This window comes from Peromyscus eremicus, chromosome 4 (genome assembly GCF_949786415.1).
Source record: "Peromyscus eremicus chromosome 4, PerEre_H2_v1, whole genome shotgun sequence".
NCBI lineage: Eukaryota > Metazoa > Chordata > Mammalia > Rodentia > Cricetidae > Peromyscus > Peromyscus eremicus.
Genome location: NC_081419.1, coordinates 1582093 through 1605204, shown reverse-complemented (window position 1 = coordinate 1605204; position 23112 = coordinate 1582093). Strand labels below are relative to the sequence as shown.

Sequence of the window (23112 nt, the reverse complement as noted above, 5' to 3'; positions counted from 1 at the left end):
CACACACACACACACACACACACACACACACACACACACTGTGAGGTTCTGTTTCCTGGCCTCTAATCAAAGGATTACCTGAAAACCCCAGCACGCACACATGCAGGTCCTGGGAGCACCACCACAGCCATATCTCTCCCATGTGGTTCACACTGAAGAGAAGCTACTCTAACCACCTGCGCCAGCAGCAAGTCGGTCAGGGCAAGAGGACTAGGAGGGAAGCTAGAGGAGTCCTGCTCCTACCAGCCAAATCCCCCAAGCCTGAGGGGTGCACAGAGATAGTCAACTCTGGCCTAGTGCACAGAGATAGTCAACTCCAGCCACCTTCCTGCGGAGGTCACCACCCTGGCCATAAGCTAAGCAGCTTCAGGGCTCAGTGACACCTCTCTGAGCCTAGTCCTCCAGTGAAAGGGACAACTCTCTCCCAGAACTCTTAAGAGGTGGGAAGGCTTAGCAGGCTGACACTGAGGGAACTCAGTGAACCCAGGCATCCATGAAAACATAGCCCTGCCCAGGCCTGGAGGTCACAGTAGCCTGGCTGTCCCTAGCCTGAGCTAACTAAGTTCAGGATCCCATGTCCACCAGTCACCAATATAAGTCCTGGCTCTGCTGAAATGACAGCCAACAGGTGAGACCTCCCACCCCAGGATGAGCTTTGCAGACCCCTAACACAGAATGCACACTGTGGGCTGGGCCAGGGCCAGGGAAGCAAAATCCACACAAGCCACAGCACAGCTCGATACCGCCCTCACTACACCCTGCTCAGCCGGGTCTCAGCAGGGCACACTGCCAATATATTTGCACCCAAAGTCCATGCCCCACCCTGCCAAGAGCATACACCTCTAGCAAGAGCCAAAGAGGTGAGCAGGGAAACTGAGTCAGACACTAAGGTATACACCTGCCACCATCCACTGACCAGGGCTGCTCCCAGATTATGAGAAGGGAAGGAGTCACCCCCTCCCCAGCACCAGGTGTGGACGAGCCAGAAGCAGGGGATGCTGTTCCCAGGCTGCACAGACATGCATGTGAGCTCCTGTCCAGAGTTTGAGGCTTGGGCCAGGAAGCCGGGTGGAGACTGGAGGGTGGGGCCCATCTAACCCAGAGTTGCTGAAAAGAGCCCACGAGGAAGTAAAAATAGGAAATAAAAATAAAATTGCTCTGACCGGCCCCAGTTGTTTGTGAAGGAAACAGGGTATCTCCTTGGCTAGCAAGGCAGGCTGGCTCCAGTACCTCCCAGATGCAAGGCGTTCCCCCCCCCCTTCCCCTGCTGCTGACACCAGGCTAACTAGGCGCCTGAGACCCAGCAGGAAGTGTTGAAAAGGGGAGTTCTGAGGTCCTGGATTCAAATTCTAGCTCAGCAGCTAACCAGCTGCAGGACTTCTCTGTCTCCCCCTCTGGCTTCAGGCATGGGAAGGGAGGAGATATACCACACTGTACCCCACCCTGCTGGAACCCACTAAGGCAGGAGCTGCAATCCAAGTCAGCCCTGCTCCGCTCTCCATCTGCAAATGTGCCCATTCTGCCTAAAGTGGACAGTTGAAAGCAAGGCACGGGAGAGCAGTCCTCCACAGGCCGCCTAGCCCTTGGCTCCCCCACCCGCACAGGCTGCCTGCAGCTCTCAGACCTGATTTCCTCATCACACAATGAGAGGAAGCCTTCCTTCCTACCCTTCCCTGCTGAGCCTTGCCAGCATTCACGCCAGGCTCCTTTACACTAAAGTGTGCACAACGGGCCCTGGCTTTAGGCCCTACTAACTACGTCCCCTGGGGCATAGACCTCCCTTGGAGACAAAGCTAGAAAGCAGACACAGTCACTGGACCTTAGCTGGCACACTGCCCTCTCCCCGACAGCACCAGGCACCTCCTGGGTCAATACTCAGAGGCTGGTAGGAAGTGCCTAGGGTGCCTCAGAAAGGAAGTTTAGGTGCTGTGGATGACTAGTGATACCTGTTGTGGTCTGGGCCTGGAGACAGTGGAATATAAAACATGACAAGTCCCCATACATGGACACAGGTGTGCATACAGATATACACATGGACAATTCACAAACCTCATGCGTGAACACAGTTACATATAGATACACACTCACGCATGGTCATGCACACTCACATGTGGGCACTATGCAGAATCTCACACATGGATGTGGGAATGCACATAGACACGCTCATATAGGGCCACATATACAGGCAATACATGAACTTCATACATGCACACAAGTGTGCACAGACACACAAGCAGCCGTGCAGGCTCACACATGGCCAACAGACCAAACCTCATGTATAACACAGGTATGCACACAGACACAAGCTTACATATGGCCATGCACACTCTTCACATGGACAACACACAGAATGTCCCACATAAACGAGTATGCATACTCACAGGTGGATAACACACAGAAGCTCATATACAGGCACAGTGTACAGACACATGCACATATGCCATGCACATTCACAGGTAGATAATACACAGAACTTCATGCATGGACACAGAGATACAAGCTCACACACAGCCATGCACACTTACATGTGGACAATACCTAGAACCTCAGGCATGGAGACACACACACACACACACACACACACACACACACACACACACACACGGCTAGGCACACTTACATGTGGATAATACACAGAACCTCATACATAGCCATCACACTCACATGCGGCTAACAGACAGAACTTCACATATGGACACATCATGCATACTCACATATGGATGATACACAGAACTCCATTAATAGACACAAACGCACACACAGTCACACATGCATAGCCACATACACTCAATGTAGCTAATACACAGAACCTACACATGAACATAGGCAAACACGCACGTGGCCATACATACTCATATGTGGATGACATGCAGCACCTCACACACGCAGATATGGTGCACACAGGACCTTCACACCAGGACTCAGATGCACACAATAGCACAAGTCCATCCACCTGCACAGGCACATACATGAAGACTTCCTCGCTCACACTTTGCCAGCACCCAGTCACACAAACAAGCAGGAGCACCTGTGTTCACAGCGGTCTGGGCTCTGAGGTGGTCAACGTGGCCTAGATCCAAGCAGGTCCAAGCTTTCTGCCAAGGGGGCTGCAGGCTGTAGACCCTACAAGCTGGCCAGGAGGCTGGCTAGGCACGTCCCCACGAGTGAGACAAGTGGGGACTGAAGACAAAAGGGCCTTCAGTCCTCCAGTCCCCCAGGTATCAAGGGCCAGCCCCATGTGCTTACTGCCAGCCCTGCTCGGATGCCCACTGGCCGACGACCTAGGTCCCTCAGTCCCCAGGTTCCCACACCAAGTGAGGAGGCCGCAGCAGGAGGCGGACTACAACGGTGACAACAATCACGGTGTTGTTCTCAGCAAGGCAGCCAGGGAAACCTAGGGTGGGGGGGAGGCAGGGGGTGGCCAGCAGGCCGGCAGCCAGGAGGGGCGGAGGGGTCTCCGGGAGAGAGGCCATTTCAAGAGTCCTGGTAGAACCTGAGCCCTGGGAGGGGATAAGGTCCCCCAAAGACCAGCTCCCACACCACTTCACCCCCAAGTCCTGGCAGGTGCGTTGTCTCCCGGGGTCTCCTCCAGGCAAGGCTGGAATCATGGCCAAAGGTAAGGACTACGCAGCCCCCTCTGATAATGACGTCACAGCTTATCAGACATGTCCAGGGCCACGTGGGCCCAGCAGCCGTCCTCTCCTCTGCCCCATGAGTGACTGTGTGTCCAGCCGCCTGGCACAGGAGACACAATAACTATCCACAAGTAGATAAGTTCCCAAGCCACTGCAGGCAGGGAGGCCGTGACATCAGCATGCCAATACCAGCTAGCCAGCCACAGCTTCAAGAGCCAGATGCCCAACGGGTACACACCACCCACCAGTGGGTTACCCAAGGGTGGCATAGTGACCTGTCCCATGACCCTATGACCTGGAAGGTGTCAGCCTGGGTCAGAGAAACCAAAGGTGTCAGCTCAGCTGGAGTCTGACCCAGGAGCCGGAAGTGGTCTTCATGTCCTGCAGCCAGGTGGACAGAGATTATGTCGGACACAAGAAGGTCCTGAAACACTACAAAATTCTCCCTTATAAACCACAACACACACAGTCGTAGGGAGCCGGAATGAGCCAACCAGGTCAGCAGCCTTCCCAGAGAGGCCTTGTGGATAACACTGGCCAGGCCAGCCAGAGAAGGTGCCAATGCCCACAGCTCTGCCTCCCAGACCAGACTGGCCTCATGGAGAGTCATGAGGCATGGAGCAGGCCAGCCCTCCTCACCTGGGCCATCAGGGGCAGGAAGAACATGCAGTTAAAAGGGACATCCTGAGTCACAAAGCTTCTGTAGGCCATATCATCATGTGCATGCCTCATCCAGTCAGTCAAACTTCTCCAGCAGTCCAAACACCACAGGTAGTGCTGTGCAGATGGAGTAGCCAGAACCACAATGCCTGTTGATGGGTCTAGGCACCCATCAACACTCCAAGACAAAGCCAGGACCACCTCCCCTCTTACTCATGCCAGACCTGGGACCCACCTTGCTAGAGGTGGCTTAGCCTTGGTCCAAGCACTGCCCTGAGCTATACAGAACCATCAAGACAGAGTCCATGACACTCAGAAGGGAGCATAAGTCTAGGATAGAGTCCATCCAAACTCTGGCTCGTGGTTCCTGGCGGGCGGTGGTGGCGCACGTCTTTAATCCCAGCACTCAGGAGGCAGAGGCAGGCGGATCTCTGTGAGTTCGAGACCAGCCTGGGCTACAAAGCAAGTTCCAGGAAAGGCGCAAAGCTACACAGAGAAACCCTGTCTCGAAAAACAAAAAACAACAAAACAACAAAACAAAATCTGGCTCACAGCAGCACCCTCATCCCTCCTCAGTCCTTCCCTGGCCTCCCCTACTTCTTGTCTAGTAACACCCCCCATCTACTAGTACCCGCCTTGGCAGTTGCCCCTTGTATTGGAGCAGAGCCTTCACCACATATCCCCTCCACAGGCTCAAGAGATGCCGAGCATTCAGACCCCAGTGACCTCTGACCTATCTCTGGCCTTCTGCCCTCACTCACTTAGACTTGACCACATGCTCTCCCTGGCCAATGCCCCTACACAGGTCTGTGACCACGCAGCTTGTCCCTGGCCTCTCCAGAGCTCCTCCTGAGCACATGCTCTCCCACTCTGCATCTCTATATCCTGCTGGAATCCCAGACTTTCCCAGGATGCCATGTGCCTGCACCTTCGTGTCTCCCCACAGCCTGGCAGCTAGAGGGAGGCCTTGCCTGTGCACCGCAGGGAGATCCTCTGTGGGCTCCCTAGTCCCTTGCAAGACTGGCACTCAGCAGGCTGAGCTACAAAAAGGAGGCCCATCTAAGTTCTCTTTGGGTTGAAGTTCTGAAACTGCACCCACTCGTGCTGTGGTCAGGAACGTAACTGCTGGAGGCCACAGCCAAGGGACACCCAGAAGTCTTAAAGCTGTCAGACTCAGGAATGACAACATCAAAGAAATCTGCCCTGGAAGCCAGGAAAGACACCGTGCTAACTCTGGGGTAGGGGCTCTGCAGAGGGCATTAACTCATTCCATAAACACCCTGCAGTGTTTGTGATACGTAGCACTGGAGATTCTGCAGCAAACAGCTCAGGAACCACCTGCCCTGAAGGACAGGGCATGCAGAGCCAGCCTGTGCAGAAAGACTCAGGTACTGCGCCCTGGGGTAAAGGCTGAGCCCAATTCTGCCAGAAACTGCCAAGAATCCTGGAGGACAGCACAAGCAGGTACTTCCTGCCTCCATGAAAGCCGGGTGTCCATCCTTCCTGCCTACCCCCAAGGAAACCAACTAAGGAAGAGAGTTAGTCTTGAGTCAGAAAGTACATGCAGCTGGGAGTGAGGAATAGCGGCCCCGAAGAAGCTGCAGGGCCCGGAGACCGCATCACACAGCCTTTCTAGGCCAGGTCCCCAGGGTCCCGACACCAAGTGGTGGCACGTGCCCTGTCACCATGACCAGGGAGTCCAGGAGAGAAGGAAGCTCTGCCCCTCTTGGCCCTGGTATCCAATGACTAAGGTCCCCACCTCCCCAAGCCTCCTCAACCTTGATCCTAGGCAGAAAGTCCAGAGCAGGGTGAGTGGGAGTGGCCCTGCCACCTCCCCTGGACTCTGGTCCCAATCAGAACTGTCCTCCAGCCAGCAAAGAGGGACAGGGCCAGCACTTCTTGTAGTCTCCAGGGCAGATGACACCAAAATGCCCCCTGGGAACATGAATGGGGATGGACCGGAAATGTGAAGAATGACCAGGTGTGGGGGGAACCCCTACTGTTCCATCCAGGATGGGCCAGAAGAGGGCCACCAACCCTAAAGTTAGCATCCTCCAGTGGGCAACGACCCACAGTGGGCCAGTAGGGTCATATTCCACACCCAGGAAGTCTTGAGAATCAGAGGAGACTGAACATCGGGTCATCAGGGGAGCAGCTAAGAGGGGCCTCTGTGGCCACCACATCCCCACCAGGCCTGGGCTCAGCCTCAACCCCACACAGTTAATCATTCCCACATGAGCCAGCCACACCCCCTCACACACACACACTCACATGGTTTCCACAGCACACACCTGTGACCCAGCTAGCAGGAGATAGGCCAGAGAAGCCTGGCTAGGCAGCTGGATCCTTTCGAAACCCTTCAGGGGAAGACCTAGGCTCATAACCACCTGGGCATCCCATCCCCAGAGCCTCAGCTGGAGCCATAGCTCTCTGGAGAAGGTCTGCTTTAACTCCACAGTCTATCTAGCAAACTTGTAATTATGATTCAAAACCTAACTGTCACACTTCCATGAAGCATCCTTGATTTCCCAGGCACCTTAAACTTATCGACGGTGGCTGACAAGGGGCTGACCCATTCATCTGTAGGCCCCATGCCCCTGCCCTTCCCCACCCCTTCCTTAAGAACCACAATCTCTACAATGCATGTTCCTTGCCCTCAAAGTGTCTTCTCTAACACTCCTAGTTGAAATCCAGAGCCACATCCAATTCCACCACCAATGGCTGGCTAAGAGCCCATGGCTTCCTGGGTCCCAGGGACACCCCAATCTGATTCCTGTCCCCCTAAGCTAGGGAAGGGAACACAGTCATTCCTGAGGACCTAGTCCCCAGATGTGCCACATGACCAAATGGCCACCAACCCAGAATAGCAAAGCCAAGATGTCAGAAGGGAAAGGCAGAGGCCTCCAGCTGTCAGGGGCCTTAGGGAGGCCGAGGCCCAGAGGGAGAAAAGGAGCTGCTTAGGAACACAGAGACAGCTGGGGAGAGAGAACCTGGGCAGGGCAGAATCAGACACTCAGGAGGACCCCCCCAAAACAAACAAACAAACAAACTAGGAGCAGTTGCAACATCTCTAAAAGCCCATTCTGCTCAGCCAGATGACAAAGGGCATGCAGCAGACATCAGGAGTCTGAAGGAAGGACACTCTACCAGGGTCCCTGCAGGGGCGCCTTCAGTGCGGAGCCCCACCTCTCTGTCTCGCCTCATGGCCCACCACGGGGACCCTGAGCTGAAGGAATAGCTTATGCTGTCGCTGACCCACGCTGCATGGTGCCTAGTGCTGTCTGGGGAGCACCTGTCTGGTAAAGCATCTAGACATCAGGCCCTTGGCTTTCCAAAGAATGAGGTTACATGGCCCTGCCAGCCCTTTCTAGAGCACTGGGCATCTTCCAACCCCGGCAAAGCCAGAGGCCAATTCCATCAGCCCAAGTTGGGCAATACACGCTTGGCCCTACCCTCGGGAAGTCTCAGAACGAGACACAGGATCAAAGCTGGCCACTCAGGAGTCACTCCGGCTAAGCATGCACTCTACCAGCCAGACCTGGAATCCCATCCCATAGCACACACACACACACACACACACACACACACACACACACACACACACCGCCACTGCCCCCCCCCAGGGAAGCAGAATGACAGCAGGCAAGAAGCAACTAGTTTGAAGTCAAATCTGAAACCCAGGGAGCCCGATGCCACCCTTTGCATGGTCCAAAGCAAAAACACAGAGGGTAGCCATGTGGGAAGCCAGCAAGCCTGTAGACATCGGGGAGGGGAGGCCACCAAGCTCCTGAAGCCCAGGTCAGCCACCTAGGGCTCCACTTCAGAGGCCCTGGACAAATGAAGCACCTCCTGAGCCTGCAAGCAGCTACTCCAGCCACCTGGACTGTCACCGCCTGACCTCTGCCCGGGGCCAGCACGGACACTTAAGCTAAATTGGTCAATTATGGGATACTTAGATCCCTCACGGGGCTTCCCAGCCTCCCTGCGCTCTGGGCCGCAGCACCAGGAAGCCAGTTGAATCAGTAACCTCATTACAGCCCGCGCACACCCAGTGGCTTTGAACTCCGCAGGGCTTGTCCACGAGTACTGCAGGATTTACACACACACACACACACACACACACACACACACACACACACACACAGCCTAGACCCAGCCTAGCATACTCCCCTCCCCTCCTGCTCAGGATGCTATAGCCTCCGCTGACAGGCATCAGCACCAGCCCTGGGCTCCAGGATGCTGGCTGGGGAGACTTGGGTCTGGCCAATGGGCCAGCAGAGATGCAGGGAGGCTAGGGCAGGCTCTGGTCTCCACAGAAGACAGACATTGGGCCTTTAGCTTGCCTCTGGAACATGGCCGGTCATCATGAAGGGCAGACTTGAACTTGGGCAAGAAAGAGTAGGCACACCTAGGGCTTCAGTGCCGATCTCTCCCCCAGAGAGATCCTGGAGTCCCAGTGCCGGGCCCTGAAGCCTCTTCTTCACCACGGCCCTCAGGGTCCCTACTCTGATCCCACAGAGCAGTCTTGCCCAAAGCCGACCTGGTCCCTAGCATCAGTCAGTACACCGGGCCTGCCTGTCCTCCCAGGCCAAGGCATAAATTTATGACCATCATACTGTTCACTCACCTTTCTGGAAGACCCTGAGGACACTCCCTGACATCACAAGCCCCAGGCCTTAGGATATACTGGTTAATGGGTTAAGGGACTTCCCCACGAACAGGCCAAAGGCATAAATGCAGGAAGTGGGTAAACTACAAGGAATGGGCAAGAAGGGGGTCCTCTCCTCAATCGTCCTAAGCAGGGCCACTGGCCAGGAAAGGTGAAGACCCCACAGGCCAGGCCAGGGGCCAGCCTAAGCCTCCAGGAAGTTCCTGGGAGGCCCCTCCCCAGCCGAGACACTGTGAGGAGGGGCCAAATCAAGGGCTCCATAGCCAGAGAGGAGATACTTCCCTTCACCTTAGCCCCAACCTACCACCTCCAACGCACCCCTGCACACGCAGGCGGCCTGAGCGGGCTCTACATGTCCCCATGCTTGCTCCAGCCTAACCTCACAAAGCACCACCTCTCACCATGACTCTCACATCCAGGCCTGCCTTTGGGCCTTTGGTCTGGCTGTTCTTGTCATGCATCCCATCTCTGCCAGCCCCTCCATGGGCTGAAGGACAAGGAGGCTGTGCCCAGCAGGTAGTCACTACTTACATGGGGACAGAGGCCATCAGCAGGCCTGAGGCCTCCTCAGGAAGGACTCGGCACAATGCTGCTGGATTCCTAAAGGCCAGGCCACAGTGCACATGTGTGTGCATTCATATGTGCATTCATGTGTGTGTGTGTGTGTGTGTGTGTGTGTGTGTGTGCGCGCGCGCGCTCTAGACAGGGTCTGCAGATATAACCAAGTCCTTGCCCTGCCGTGAGGACACAGTGGAGCTGCCCTCCTCTGGTCCCCTGCCACAGGCCCCTATGGATCCTGCTGTCAGACAATTTGGGCCTGGCAAGGTGAGGCAGAGTAGCCAAGCCACTGGGTCTTCAGGTAGAAGGTATCTCTTGCTGCCTCCCACTCCCAGCCTTCACTAGCCCAGTGGGAGCCTGGTAACTTCCAGATACTCTCAGAGAGGCAATCAAGGAGTCTCCACTCTCCAATGGGTCTTGAGGACGGAGGGCAAGCCTCCCAAGGCTCAAGGATCCAGAGCCATCACAGTGAGACCTCAGACCTGAGACCCCAGTCAAAAGCCAAAACAGCTACTCAGCGTAGGAGTGGAAGCAGAGAGAGGAGCAGGGCCCCTGGGGAACCAGACTGGGCATGGACCCCACTCTTGCAGGCAGCTTCTTGAGATGCTGACAGAACAGGACCCGAACGAGTTTAAGAACAAGTTTTGGCCCAGCTGAAGATCAGGGCTGGGCCTGTCTGGGAAATCAATTTGCAGAGCCGAGAGCCTCACAGAAACATGATGCTAAAGTACCAAGGCAAACAGACCTGGAGCTCCCATTCACTAAGTGAGGTTGCCCCTGATCCACCCACGAGGTCTGAATTAAGTACCAGGCACCCAGTGGATAACTATCAGCACCCTCTCCAGGTGGGCAGGTCCTGGACAGGACGGGAGAGATTTAAAAGGGTCGAGGCTGTGAGAAAGCAGCCAGGCCCCCAGATCCGTGGGAAGTTTAGGAGGCCCTGGGAGGCCTGCAGCACCGGCTTGCTGCCTCATGGTGGGGTGGAAGGCAGCACCAGGTAAGTGTGAGGGGGTGTGTATGTGTCTGTGCACACCCAGGCCGCTCCCCACACGTCCTGGGCCAATTTTATTTAGCTGCTTTCTGCTCCGTTTCACGCTCATTCAGCTGCTGAGCTAGACAATTGCTTTGTAACTCTAGGGTGCAATTTCCCTGTCTGTGAGGCGCTGGGGCACGACTGCTCAGAACATCTCGCGCACCAGACTCGGGTGGGTGTGCTCACGCGCAGTTCTTCGCTCCAGCAGACTCGCTGAGCCTTGGGGAGAGTCATGCAGCAGCTGGGGTCTGTCAAGGGAGCCTAGCAAGGGAATGGAAACCTAGGCAGAGGACTCCCAGCCAAGGGGCTGCATCTTGCATCTGTGTTCCCTTGGTGCCAACTTTTCACCTCTGCTCCCATACCCTACGGCACAGGGGAGTCTCAGGATGGTTTGGGCTCAACACTGGTGAGCTGGCCCTATCCTGATCAAGGCAGAGGCCCGGAGAGGACCTGGATACAGGCCTCACCTTGGGAAAGAAAGAGACACACCCCACAAAAAGAGCTCTGTAAACTCCCAACCAGCCTAGGACACAAAACAGGCTACGTGCCCAACAGCCTTGACAAACAAAGAATGCGTCCATTTTACAGATGCAGGTGGCTGGTATCAATTGTACAGATGCATCTGTCCTTCAGGGCTCTCTGTGGCTGTGAGGGAGGGCATGGCCATGGAAGAGAGTCTGAATGGAAAGGAGGAGGGTCAGGGAAGGAACAAGTATACCTTATAGCAAGGACATGCTCGGGGCCATGGGCAGGTGGACAGTCCATCTCCTCCAACCCTTCCCCAGCATTGAAACCAGACTATTTTAAAAGCACTGGGGACTGGTGAGGTGACTTAGTGGGTAAGGTACTTGTTTACCAAGGACTGAGTTCGATCCCTAAGACCTACATGGTGGTCAAAGGAAAGAAGCAACTCTCAAAAACTATCCTCTGACCTCCATACAAATGTTGTGCATGTGTGCCTGCAAGTACACACACACACACACACACACACACACACACACACACAGGCATACATACACACATAAATAAATGTAATTTTTAAATTTTGTTTAAAAATAACATTGAGACAAAGGTTTGGAAGGTGATCCCCAAACAGACACACTCCCAGCCCACAATCCAGACACCTACACTCAAGAGCCAGGACTCCTGCCCTCCTCTCTGGCCCGGCTGATGGCCAGTTCCCATGAAAACTCACCGGCCAATCTGATACCTCCAGGCCCTGCCTGACCCACAAGCTTTAGGCGTAAGGAGCACGGAAGGAAGGCAGGTCTTGGCTTGTCCTGGCCCTAGGCCATCTACGAGGCCTACAGTCTTGAGACAACTGAGCCAGGTCCACCAGCCCAATTCTCTGCAGAGCCAGGCCTCACTCACCACAAAGACCCTGGCCCTAACATGCTGCAACATAGTGAGACCCCATACCACTAAAGATAGGAAGCCCCAGGCAACCTCACTGACTGGTGGACCCAAGACTCTCATACCGCATTCTATGCAGCTTGGTTCTGTCCACACATGTGGATACTGGAGCCCCTTTGGGTATGCATGGCTAGTCCTTGGGTGGAGGGACACAGGCCTGAGCACCCCTACAATGACCACGGAGTGACAAACCCTCTGGACCTCTTCCTTTCCTAAAGGAAGGCATGAGGGTGGGGCAGGGGTCCAGAACAGTCATGGCATAGACGGGACAGGACACTAGCATGACTATCAGAGGGTCCTCTCTGAGGAGGTGCACCTAGTCCCGGCCCTGAAAGGCATGCACAGCTGGAAGAACCGCCTGGGGCCTGGCAGCCCTGGACCTGGGAGGCAGCCCACAGCAGCTGGCCCATGTGACCGAGCTGCCGACTCAACTCTACACCCCGCACATCCCACAGACTCTGAGCAGTGCAGACCGGGGCTGTGTGGAGAGCTCCCCACCCTCAGTCAGTCTGTCCTGTGGGCCTAGCTTTCTGAGCCCACATCTGAGACAAACGCTTGTGCCAGGCACAATAGTCAGTGCCAGCCCAAAGACGAACACAGGCAGGCAAGGCCACCCCCACAGTCAGACCACCGTCAAGGGGTCATTTTTTTCTTGCCCTAACACTTCCTCAGTCAATATCAGGGTCCCCTCCAGAGTTTCCCAAAACAAATGCCCAAATCAGTAGGCAGCTGGGGGCCTCCTCAGGCCCAAGCTGGACTCCAAGCCCAGCCTCCTGAGAGTCATGTGACCCTGTTATTTCGGGACGCCCGGAATGTGCTCTATTTTGGGTCACAAGGGCTCTGATGTTACTAAAAGCCCCCTCAAGCAGGCTGCAAGTTCACTAGGTCCCCAAGCACCCCACAACAGAGGGGTTGGAGGCCTAGAGCCCTGCTTCTGGAAACCTGTTACCCTCACAAACAAATGGGCACTAACAGCTGAGAGGGTCAGTGCAGTCTTGGGACCTTTGGACTCTGCAGGCTCAGCCTTCCAGTCCCACCATCCAGGCTGAAGCCAGCCCTTACCCCACTCCCTGACCGGCACGGAGGAAGGCCAGCCCTGGGCAGCAAGGCCAGGAAACAGGGGCTGCCTGGGGCAAATTCCCCAGCCTCCCTTTCTTCTCAGATCTGTCCCATACGGATCAACTCAGTGGACAGGGGCTCGGAGGCTACCTGAACTACCAAACCCCACACAGTGCAGGCTGGGAAGAGTCCTCAGTCCCAGACCCCAAAAGTGGCAGGGCAGTGAAAAGGATGGGCCAAACCTTCCTAACCACTCCAAGTCAGACCGAAGCAGTCAGTGGGGACCCTGGATGAGCCAGATCCTCTGACACTCAGCCCCCAGGAGGGATTAGGCTGTGTTGACAAAAGGGCTTAGGCAAGTAGCCGCTTAAATGGACCTTCAACTGTACTGGACTTCAGAGCTGGTCACAAGCTTAGTAAAAAATAAAATGTAATCAGAGCCCAGGACTCACCACTCAGCCTTAGGGCATGGGCTGCCTGGGAGGCCACAAGCTGGTCCTCAGAGGCACCACTCTGTGAACCCAAGACTCCCGGGGTCTCCTTGTGGGGGGACAGCAGCTCTGAGACACAACTCCTCTTCATGGAGACTCCAGCCACCCTGCAACCTCATTCCCAGTTCTGTATGTGTCAACTTCTAGAATGGGCTCTGTCTCTCCTGGGGTGTTGCTTCCCATCCCAAGACCTAGCCCAAATATTGCCAGTCCCTAGCCATGTCAGAGGCTAGAGACTGAGAGAAGCATTCCTGTCCTGAAGGACCCTGCTCTGTGCACATGAAGGCCTGGGTGGAGGAGAAAGAGGTATCTCAGGAGCCCCATCAACCCCACATCAGACCCCACAGCAACAAGCCACAGTAACACAGCTTTCCTGTCGGTGGACTTTGGCAGGGGGCTCCAATGCCAAATCCATCATTTGTAGTCTTTAAGTGCGGCCTCTCCCAGCCAGTTTCTCAACTGCAACATGGACAGGAGTTACAGCCCGGAAGACAGACACTCAAGCTCAGCTGAGCCCACCATGGTCTCCATCACTACTCATAAGGACGGAGTGTCTGAAGCTTTAACAAACTTGGAACACTCTGCCCAAGTCACTCTGCAGCAGACCTGTCTGTGAGCTGTAAGAAGACTGGGGTCAAAGGGGTGCCACCTCCCCAAATCACCAAAAGTCCTGTAAACCATACTGGGTTCTGATCACCCCTCAGGGTAGCCAAACTGCACCCCAAGCCTCATAGAGGATGCACAGGCAAAGAGGCAATGATCATCGTGGAGCTTCGTCCATAATCAGCTGTCCTGATTTCCATTCAGCACAAATTCTTCACCAGCCTGACAGCCTAGCTGCTGTCCTCACCACCAAATTAATATCCTTCCCAGAGCTCATTTATAAAGTCTCTCTACATTGCTTCCCTCTGGCTTCCAAAACCCCAACGAGAGCAATGGGTGGGGGGCTCCGACCCAGCTTGGTTCTACTCCCGGAGTTGGCAGGCTGTCTGCGGCTGCGAGCTGCGGGCCGGAGGGCAACAGGACAAGAAAACGGACTCTTCTGCCGATGGGCTGTCCTCCCCCTAAATACCAGGGAGAACAACTAGAGGTGCCAAAGCGTGGGGCCCCAGTTCTGGATTTGATGCTCCTGACCAGAGGCCCCTGGGTGACCGTGCCCACCTAGGTTTGGGCTGCTGTCGGGGAACAGCAAGATCTCACGACTCTGTCCTGGGCAAAGAGACACCCAGGGGCAAGCGGCCTGCTCCAAACAGCAGCCCGACGAGCCCGGAGGAGCAGTGGCCTCCCGGAGCCCAGCGCGTCGCCCCCATCCCAGTGCCAGGGAGGCCCGGAGCCCTCCAGCGAGCGCAGAAGTTGCTCCTCCGGCGTGGTCCGGTTCCTGGGCGGCTGGGGCTCGGCGCCCCAGGGTTCCGCGGACGCGCTAGGCGCACTGTGAGGGACCCTCTCCACGTCCCGAGCGAACCTGCCGCTCGCTCCAGCCCCGCCGCCCACTCCCGCTCCCCGACAAGTCAAGAGGCCCGGCGCCCTCGCCCTCTCCCGCCGCGCGCCCGGGCCCGGGAAAAGTTGCCCTGTGCCCACTCGCCTCCCCCGGGCCCGGCGCGCCAACTCTCGGTACAGCCACGGCGCGGGGCCCAGCGGGCCGGGCCGGACCCCCCACGCGCGCTGCGCACGCGCCCCCGCCCCGCCGGCCCCGGCCCCCTCCCTCGCCCGCGCCGCCGCGGCCGGCACTCACCGAGCGGCAGGAAATGTTTGGTGTCCATGTCTGCGACTAACTCATGCCCGGCCGGCGGCGCAGCAGCGGGGCGGCAGCGCGGCGGCCCCCGGCGCGGCCGGCCCGGGCCCGGGCGGCGGGGAGCCGGCGGCGGCGGCGGCGGCGGCGGCGCGCGGAGGCCGCGGCGCGGCGAGTTGTTGCAAAAGTCGCCCAACAATGTAAACTACTTGTGCCTGCGCGCGCCGCGCGCGCGCGCCCGCCACCCGCGCCTCCGCCGCGCGCCCGCGACCCGCTCCGGCCCGGCCTGCAGCGGGGGGAGCGGCGGGGGGAGCGGCGGGGGGCCCGCGACGGGCGCGGACTCGGCGCAGCGCCGCCGCCGCCACTCGCCCCGCCCGCAGCCGGTGCGCGCCCCGCCCGCCGCCGCCGCCGCCGCCACCACCGCCGCCGCCGCCGCCCCGCGCTCGCCTCCCAGCCCCGAGTTGTGAGCGTCCTGCAAACTTGCAAGTTTGCGTCTGCCAGGGGTTCCCGGGAGCCGTGGGGCGGCGGCGTGGGAGGAGGGCGGGGCGGCAGGCTGAAGCAGCCTTCCCTCCCCGGCTGCCCAAAATCCCCGCGGCCCGAGGTGGAGGAGGAGAGCGGGGCCGGGAGGAGAGCTCAGCGGCCCGGCCATTGTCTGCGCGGACACACAAAGAGGCCGGCCGTGGCCGCTCGGGAACCCTGGTCTGGCAGGACTCCCTATAGGAGAGCCAAGGCCCCTGTGCACCCCGACAGACACATGGGGAAACTGAGGCCGGGGTGGGGCGGTGAGCCAGAGGCAAGCAGCTAGGCAAGGGGACGCCCCAGTCCCTTCCCACTTACACGCGGGAGGCCCAAAGAGGACAGTGGTGTCCGACCAAACGCCAGACTGGGGGCGGGGCGGGGATAGTGGGGGCTCCGCGTACCCCTGTTACCCCGACAGCCCCAGACATCCTCTGAGGTGCGGGGTTCGAGAAGTGCTGCTGTCCGCTTCGGACATCGCCCAGTGGCCCCAGTCTATTTTTATACCTTGGGCAGCTCTCTGCCCTGACTTTTAAATTCATGATTTGTTTGTTTAAAAATGAAAGGAAGCACTCCTACCCAGGGAGAGCCTGGGCCTCCTCCGCAACCCGCCCGCCGTCTTGGGCGGCTGGAATTCGGATTTGGGTGTGAGCTACCTGAGCAGAGCCAAGCCAGCCTCCCTAAGCGCACTGTGTCCCTGAGCCAAGCCAGGCAACCGGCAGTCCCGCCTCCCTCCACTCCCAGCTGGTGCCTGCCAGACCAATATCCAGCGTGGAGGCCCTGGCAGAGGGGCTTACCAAAGTCCACAGGCTGCACAGAGCGGGTGCTGCCCAAAGAGAGCACCACCCCTCAAGACGAAAAGGAAAGCCCTGCCTGGGTGCACTACTGCCACCCTCCAGAATTGCACTTTTCCTTCTGTGTAAAGAGGAACGGTTGTGGGACCCTCCTAAAGATGCTTCTTCCGCAGCATCCCAGAAGGCCCACAGACCTGTCCCAGAGCAAGGCATCCCTGGTGCTCCTATGGAATCTGGGGAACCTGTCCATACAGGGCCAGAGAGAAGAAAGAGCCGAGTAAGGGCACTCAGTGCCTTGGGTTGTGCTACAAGCCAGGCCCCTTTCCCAGGCCTGTCCCATCAGGGTGGTTCCCTCAGTGTGACACACAACTTGTGGTGCTTCTGGTTGTGCACCTTGACCAGGGGGAAAAGCCCCCAGACTCCTTCCTTCATGGGGCCATTTTGAGAATCCTCTGGCAGGCTGTGAGTGGGTAGAGCTAACTCCCCAGCAAGGCCAGAGACCTGTTCTTAGAACCCCAGGGCCACACTTGGTGGCCAGCAATAAAGCACTGCCCTTCTACCATGGCCAGTGGAGTCTATGGGCTGCAGACAGCCTGCCCACACTGGGTCTCAGAACAGAGAGGATGAGGAAGGGTGGGGGTGGGGATAGAGAAACTTTAGTGGTCCCTGTTCTCTAATATTGTGGACCATTCATTCAGTCAACAAACATCAGCAGAGTCCACACTGAAGACTCGCCTCTGAGTTCTCAGGCAAGGTGTGGTCAAGACAGGGAAGGCAAGAGCAGACCCCAGCTCTGCCTCCCAGCTATCTCAGCCTAGCCAAGCCACTCCGCTCTTGCCCTCCATTCCCTGATCTGCAAAGTGCAGACAATCCCACCCTCCCTACTGGGTCCATGGATGACGACGAGCCAGGCAGTACAGAGACTATTAGGCCAGGAGGAGGGCTTGGCAAGTGACAGTTATTTTGTCACAAGATAGGGAAGACTCACAGGCAAGAGAGGCCACACCATTGTTCAGGATAGAGTAGTGCAGGCCAGAACCAAAGCACCATCAGTAGGGAAAGGAGGACAAGGCCCAGCCAGCCAGGGGCTCTGGTGACTTCCTGATGGCTGGTCCTTGAGCTGTGCCATGAAGAAGGGACATGTTTGTCCGGTTGAGTCAGGATGACACACCCAGGTGGAAGGGCTGGCATGGCAGTGGCCTAGAGGTAGGAAGAAGCTAAAAGCCAGCCTGGCCGTCAGACCACACCACTCGGGTCAGTTGTGGGCAAGCTCAGCCAGAAGGCCCCAAGGCTGGCAATGGAATCTGAGGTCACCTCCTGATGATGGACAGCCCGACTCATCCCAGCTCTCCCCCAGCCTTACCACTTGCTGTGGAGAGCTGTGAGTGCTGGGAGACAGAGAGGCCTGAACAGGCAAGTTTCCATGTGGGGACTTTAGTTGGGGACAGAGACAGTGGAAGGTTCCAGAGGTAGTACCTGCTTCTAAGAAGCCTGATCGCTCCAGGATATGGGTAAACAGTGGGGAACAGGAGGTCCAAACCCTACTAATCCAGTCCAGTCTCACATCCAGCCTCAGCAGTCACAGAGGCTGAGCAGCTCTGAGCCTTATCTTTCCAATACAGGACAGGGACACAGACGGGTCCCCAGAACAAAGGGCAGGTAGGTACTGGAGGGAGGCCCTACCTCAGACCCTCCAGCTCTGGGATGGAAACATAAGCAGGCTGCTTGTTCTTTCTGCAGCCACTGCACTCTGCCTTTCCCTCAACTTGGGGCTCTTCGGTGGGAGTGAACCCACACGAAACTGCCAGAGACAGTGGCTGTCTCAGAGTAGTCAGGACCACGCTGACCATGGGAAAAACCACCCTGGTCCTTGTATCACGTGCTTCAGCAGCCCAGAGCTTCTGTGATAACATCCCTCTCCTATGCCTACAACCTGAGAGCCATTTGTTTGGTTTGTTTGAGGTTTTGTTTTTTTTTTTAACTCCATGAAGGATGCTTTTTTTTTAAGGTTTTGAGTAAGACTCAACCACATACTCAATGCAGTTATCTCACCTTTTTTTTTTTTTTTTTTTTTTTTGGTTTTTCGAGACAGGGTTTCTCTGTGTAGCTTTGCGCCTTTTCCTGGAACTCACTTGGTAGCCCAGGCTGGCCTTGAACTCACAGAGATCCACCTGGCTCTGCCTCCCGAGTGCTGGGATTAAAGGCGTGCACCACCACCGCCCGGCTAAATGAAACTTTTTTTTTTTTTTTTTTGGTTTTTCGAGACAGGGATTCTCTGTGTATCTTTGCACCTTTCCTGGAACTCACTTGGTAGCCCAGGCTGGCCTCGAACTCACAGAGATCCGCCTGGCTCTGCCTCCCGAGTGCTGGGATTAAAGGCGTGCGCCACCACCGCCCGGCTTTGAAGGATGCTTTTTAAGGTACCTTGGCCCTTTTCTCACACTGCTTCGGCTCAGCCTTGTAAACAGTCTAGAGATTGCCTAGTGAATGGAGTTTTTAAAGGCCAGTGTTGCTGGGCACCCTGAGGCTACATCAGACAGACATCTGGGGCCCAGCAGTTCCTGGGACTCAAGGGGAACTGGGCTGTCCCCATCCCATTCCCAGTGGAATATTCTTGATGAGGAAGTTCAAATCCTGAACTAGTGGTAGATAGCAGGGGGCTGGGGTGCCCAACCCTCAACAAGGTAGACTAGGAGCTTAGCATTCTGCTGGACCCACTTCTGAACTCCCAGCACCCTAACCTACAGAGTCCCTTGGTCACCTCCCCAGTGGCTCAGTTTGGAGTGGCTGTGAGCCAAGTTGGATGATGTTAGGCGAAGCTCAGAGAGGCAAGGCCATACGGAGCTGTGACTAGCACAAGGGTCCAGACTCAACCCCCTCTCCATGCCTGTCTTTGCAGAGGGTAAGAGGCAAAGCTGGTTGGCCCCACTTGGACTCCTGTCTGTCCTGATTGGTGGCCACAGAGGACAGTGGTGCCTCTGGATCAGGGCCTTGGGGGGAAAATGTCTTCAGTCCCAGAGGGGACCTTTATGTCTGTCAGCAGCAGTAGAGAAGCACAGGGAGAGACAGATAAGGAATGCTTACAATCAGGACCTCTGTGGAAAGAGAACAGGATTAGGGGGCAGCTCTGAGCAAGAACATGTGAGATTCAGGAGCCTCCAGAGAATCCAAACCCAATGCCAAGTTAAGCAGTTCTAGGGGTGCTGGGGAAAAGTGGAGGGACGGAGTAGATGAGAGAGCCCTATTTCGTAGTTAGAGACATTGATTGAGGCCGATGCAGCAGAAATTGACTCTGGGTCCCACAGTGGACCCAGTGCCATGGGCACCAGCCAGTGGCCAGATTTCCTGAAAAGTCCCCAGAAGACTGCTGGTCTCACACACCTCCATCCAGGGAACCACAGCACCTGCCTTCTCACAGGGTGTGGGTCAGAAAGACAGGGCAGGAGATCGCAGGGAAGACTAGAGACTGGAGAGAAAGGACAGTTGATGGACTTGGAGAACGGGGTGCTGGGGGAGGTACCAGGAGGAAGAGGCCAAAACCACCAACTCTACCATAGCCCTGGGACAAAGACCCTGTGTGAACTTCGTTCTCTTCCTCTGTAAGATAAGAAGACATGATCAGTGAATCACAGAGGACTTCTTGGCTGAAAATGAGATGATGACCATGGACAGTAGATACTAACACTTCACAGGAGCTCAGAATGCCAAGGGAGACTCCCAGCCTAGGACAGGATCCCAACCTCACCTGAGTCCATACTCTCCCTGCCTCCTACACCCTACCCCTCTCCACATGTAGCCCATCAAGCGAGGAGATAATGTGTTTTATCGGGGCATTTATTATCGACAATTGCTCCATAAATTTCCTGTTCACATACATATACATACGAACTGGATAAATATTCAGAGAAAAGACTCCTTGCCCAATCCCCTGATGTCGCCAACTTGCCCCCATAAAGATAACGGGAAATGATTCATAATATTTATTTGACAGACATGATATGAACCGTAATAGTCTGTTGGGATTAAAAATATCCGTCTGTCTCTGTCATCCACCAATGTGGTTTAAATATTATGTATGTGGCCACTGTGGCAGCAGGAGAGGCAAGCGGTTATTGATAGCGCCATAAAGAGGCGTCATTTTTGCATTGAAGAATGGGTAAAGTAACCCTGGAGTTTGCCGGGTGCTTTTCCTCGGGGCTTACAGCAGGAGAAACCATACTTAAAATGCTGCTCTCCCTTGCCCAGCCCTCCAACCAACAAATGAGGCAAAGACACACCCCTGCACACATCATCCAGCCAGTGTTGGCTCACGTGGCCCAGGAGGGGAGTCCTGGCCGGGCTCCAGGCTGCAGCTCAGCCTAGGGAAGCTGCCATCCTGCCTCTGGAGGTCTGGGACCAACTGCAGGCCTCCAGAATGGGAATGAAGACCCTGATGGCCCACACTTTACCTCCTACTAGTCAGGCTGTTGCCAGCCTCTGCCCAGCCGAGAGCAAGCAGTACTTCTTACTTCTACCCCCACCCAGTTTACCCAGCTTTAACCCCCTTTCCAGTTCCCTTTGCCCTGGGGATGAAGTCCAGACTCCTAGCAAAACTCACGAGGCCTGCCCTCTCCCTCCCTCCCTGAGTCATCTTCCTCCTGCACACCAGCCCTACCCACAGCCAACCCTCCTCAGGCTAGCTGAGAAGGAATGGCTACCCCACACCTCATCTACACTGGCCACTCCACATTTTACCTGAAAGCCCAGCTTCCATTTGACACCCACAACAGTCTGCTGGCCACACCCACTCACCAATATATACATGCCTGCACACACACACACACACACACACACACACACACACACATACACACACATCCATCTTTTTAAACTCACTGTAGGCAGGCTTGCAATCCATAGCTCTCCATGTTCCCCACTAGACAATATCCCAGCACTTAGCTCATGGAGGGACACAGGGGCATTGTTTTGAAGGGGTCTGAGGGAAGCATTTCCAGTCCCTATATCACAGTCCTTCTCCACTTAGACCCCCCCCAAAAAAAGACTTTCCACCCCTGGGCCTCAATTTATCTATCAGTACAGCTGTGCCCCCCCACCCCACCCCCAACCCCTGCCTCAAGATCTAGGTCCCTCTGAGACAAAGGTTCATTTACTCATAAAGACTTCAGGGGTTTGCTTTGGAGAGCAGCCAATGGCCTGCCACTGAGACAGTCTCTGGGAGAAGGTGGCTTTACCCCCATCCTACTTCATCCTGGGCCCCTAGTCTAGCCCCTCATCTTGAGTCCCAAAAGACAAGACAGCCACAATCCCTGGGGGAGCCCAGTCCCTAGCTGATGAATTACCAGCTCATGGTGACAATTGGCCTTTGTTTGTCTCTCTAATAAGGGTCCCCTTCCCCCAAAAGAGCCTCTTCTGAACTGAGACACAAGAAGGGGCTGTCCTGGAAATGAGGTCACCCGGAGAAGGCCAGACAGATGCCTGCAGTCAGCAGGCCTGAAAGCTTAGCCCCAGGCCTCAGAGCCTCCCTGAAACAAGGAAATACCCCAAGACGGGTCTGTACTGCCCAGAGCATCACTAAGAAGCTGAGAGGTAGCACTGGTCTTATGTCACGTCACACATGTGGCCCGTCACTACACCATACCTGGTTGAGTATGGCCTCCTAGGACCCCTGCTTCTCCTATTCCTAGCCTCCTATTAAAGCACTCACGTGGGGCTCCCATGACGTCCCTGCTCTCAATACGTACTCCAGACTTGAAGGTTCCTGCTGTCCTGAACTGGAGCTTCCCTTGGGCAGGACGCCCCTAGGCTGTAGGAGCTCTCTGCTTCCTTCACAGCCTATTGGAGTCCTTCCCCAGGGTGATGGAAGCCCAGAAAAGGCAAAGAGAGAGATACAGAAGAGAAATGGCCTTAGGCCTGTGGGCTGCTCAGGGGCTCGGCAACCAACACCATCCATGAATGTCCTTGGTATGGAAGACATGAATCAGGCAGAGGGACACACCCTGTTTGAAGCTGATTGGGAAGCCCAGACCTTGGTTAGTATGCACTTGCCTCAGAACCACCTGATGTACCCCTGTAGTAACAGATTTCAAAGGAATCTTGATCTAGAAGGAATCCTAACATTCCCGCTTCTTGGCCTATAGCTTTAACAACTGGAAGGCTATGGACATTCAGGAATGGAAGCCAAGGCTCTCATCCCCCTTCCACAGCAGCAGAGCAGGGAAAGAGCCCAGCTCTGCCAGTTCTGTGCACCCTGACAGCTCTCCTCCCCTGGCTATACACTGTTAGTGGTTGTTTGGAATTTTGTTATTACTGGAGGGATGTTTAGCTTTTGAGACAGTATGGATGCTATTTTTTGGTTTTTTGGGTTTTATTTTTTCTGAGTGTCTTAGTCACTGTTCTGTTGCTGTGAAGAGATATCATGACCAAAGAAAACATTTAATTGGGGGATTGCTTACAGTTTCAGAGGGTTAGTCCATTATCATCATGGCAGAGGCATGACAGAAGCATGGTGGCATTCATGGCACTGGAGCAGTAGTTGAGAGTTACATCCTGATCTGC

General features: G+C 55.9%; 1 protein-coding gene across 2 annotated transcripts in view; it reads right to left on the bottom strand.

Annotated features, from left to right (window-relative positions):
* Rxra (retinoid X receptor alpha) overlaps positions 1 to 23112 on the bottom strand; it is a 112437-nt gene that overhangs the window by 75090 nt on the left and 14235 nt on the right. Inside the window, exon 1 of one of the 2 annotated variants that reach the window (XM_059259883.1) lies at positions 15251 to 15349. The exons of the other annotated variant lie outside the window; for it this stretch is intronic. Within the exon in view, the coding sequence (XP_059115866.1) occupies positions 15251 to 15278 (28 nt within the window). The 5' untranslated portion in view covers positions 15279 to 15349. Of the gene's footprint in view, positions 1 to 15250; positions 15350 to 23112 lie in introns of those variants that run through there. 2 annotated transcript variants of the gene reach the window in all.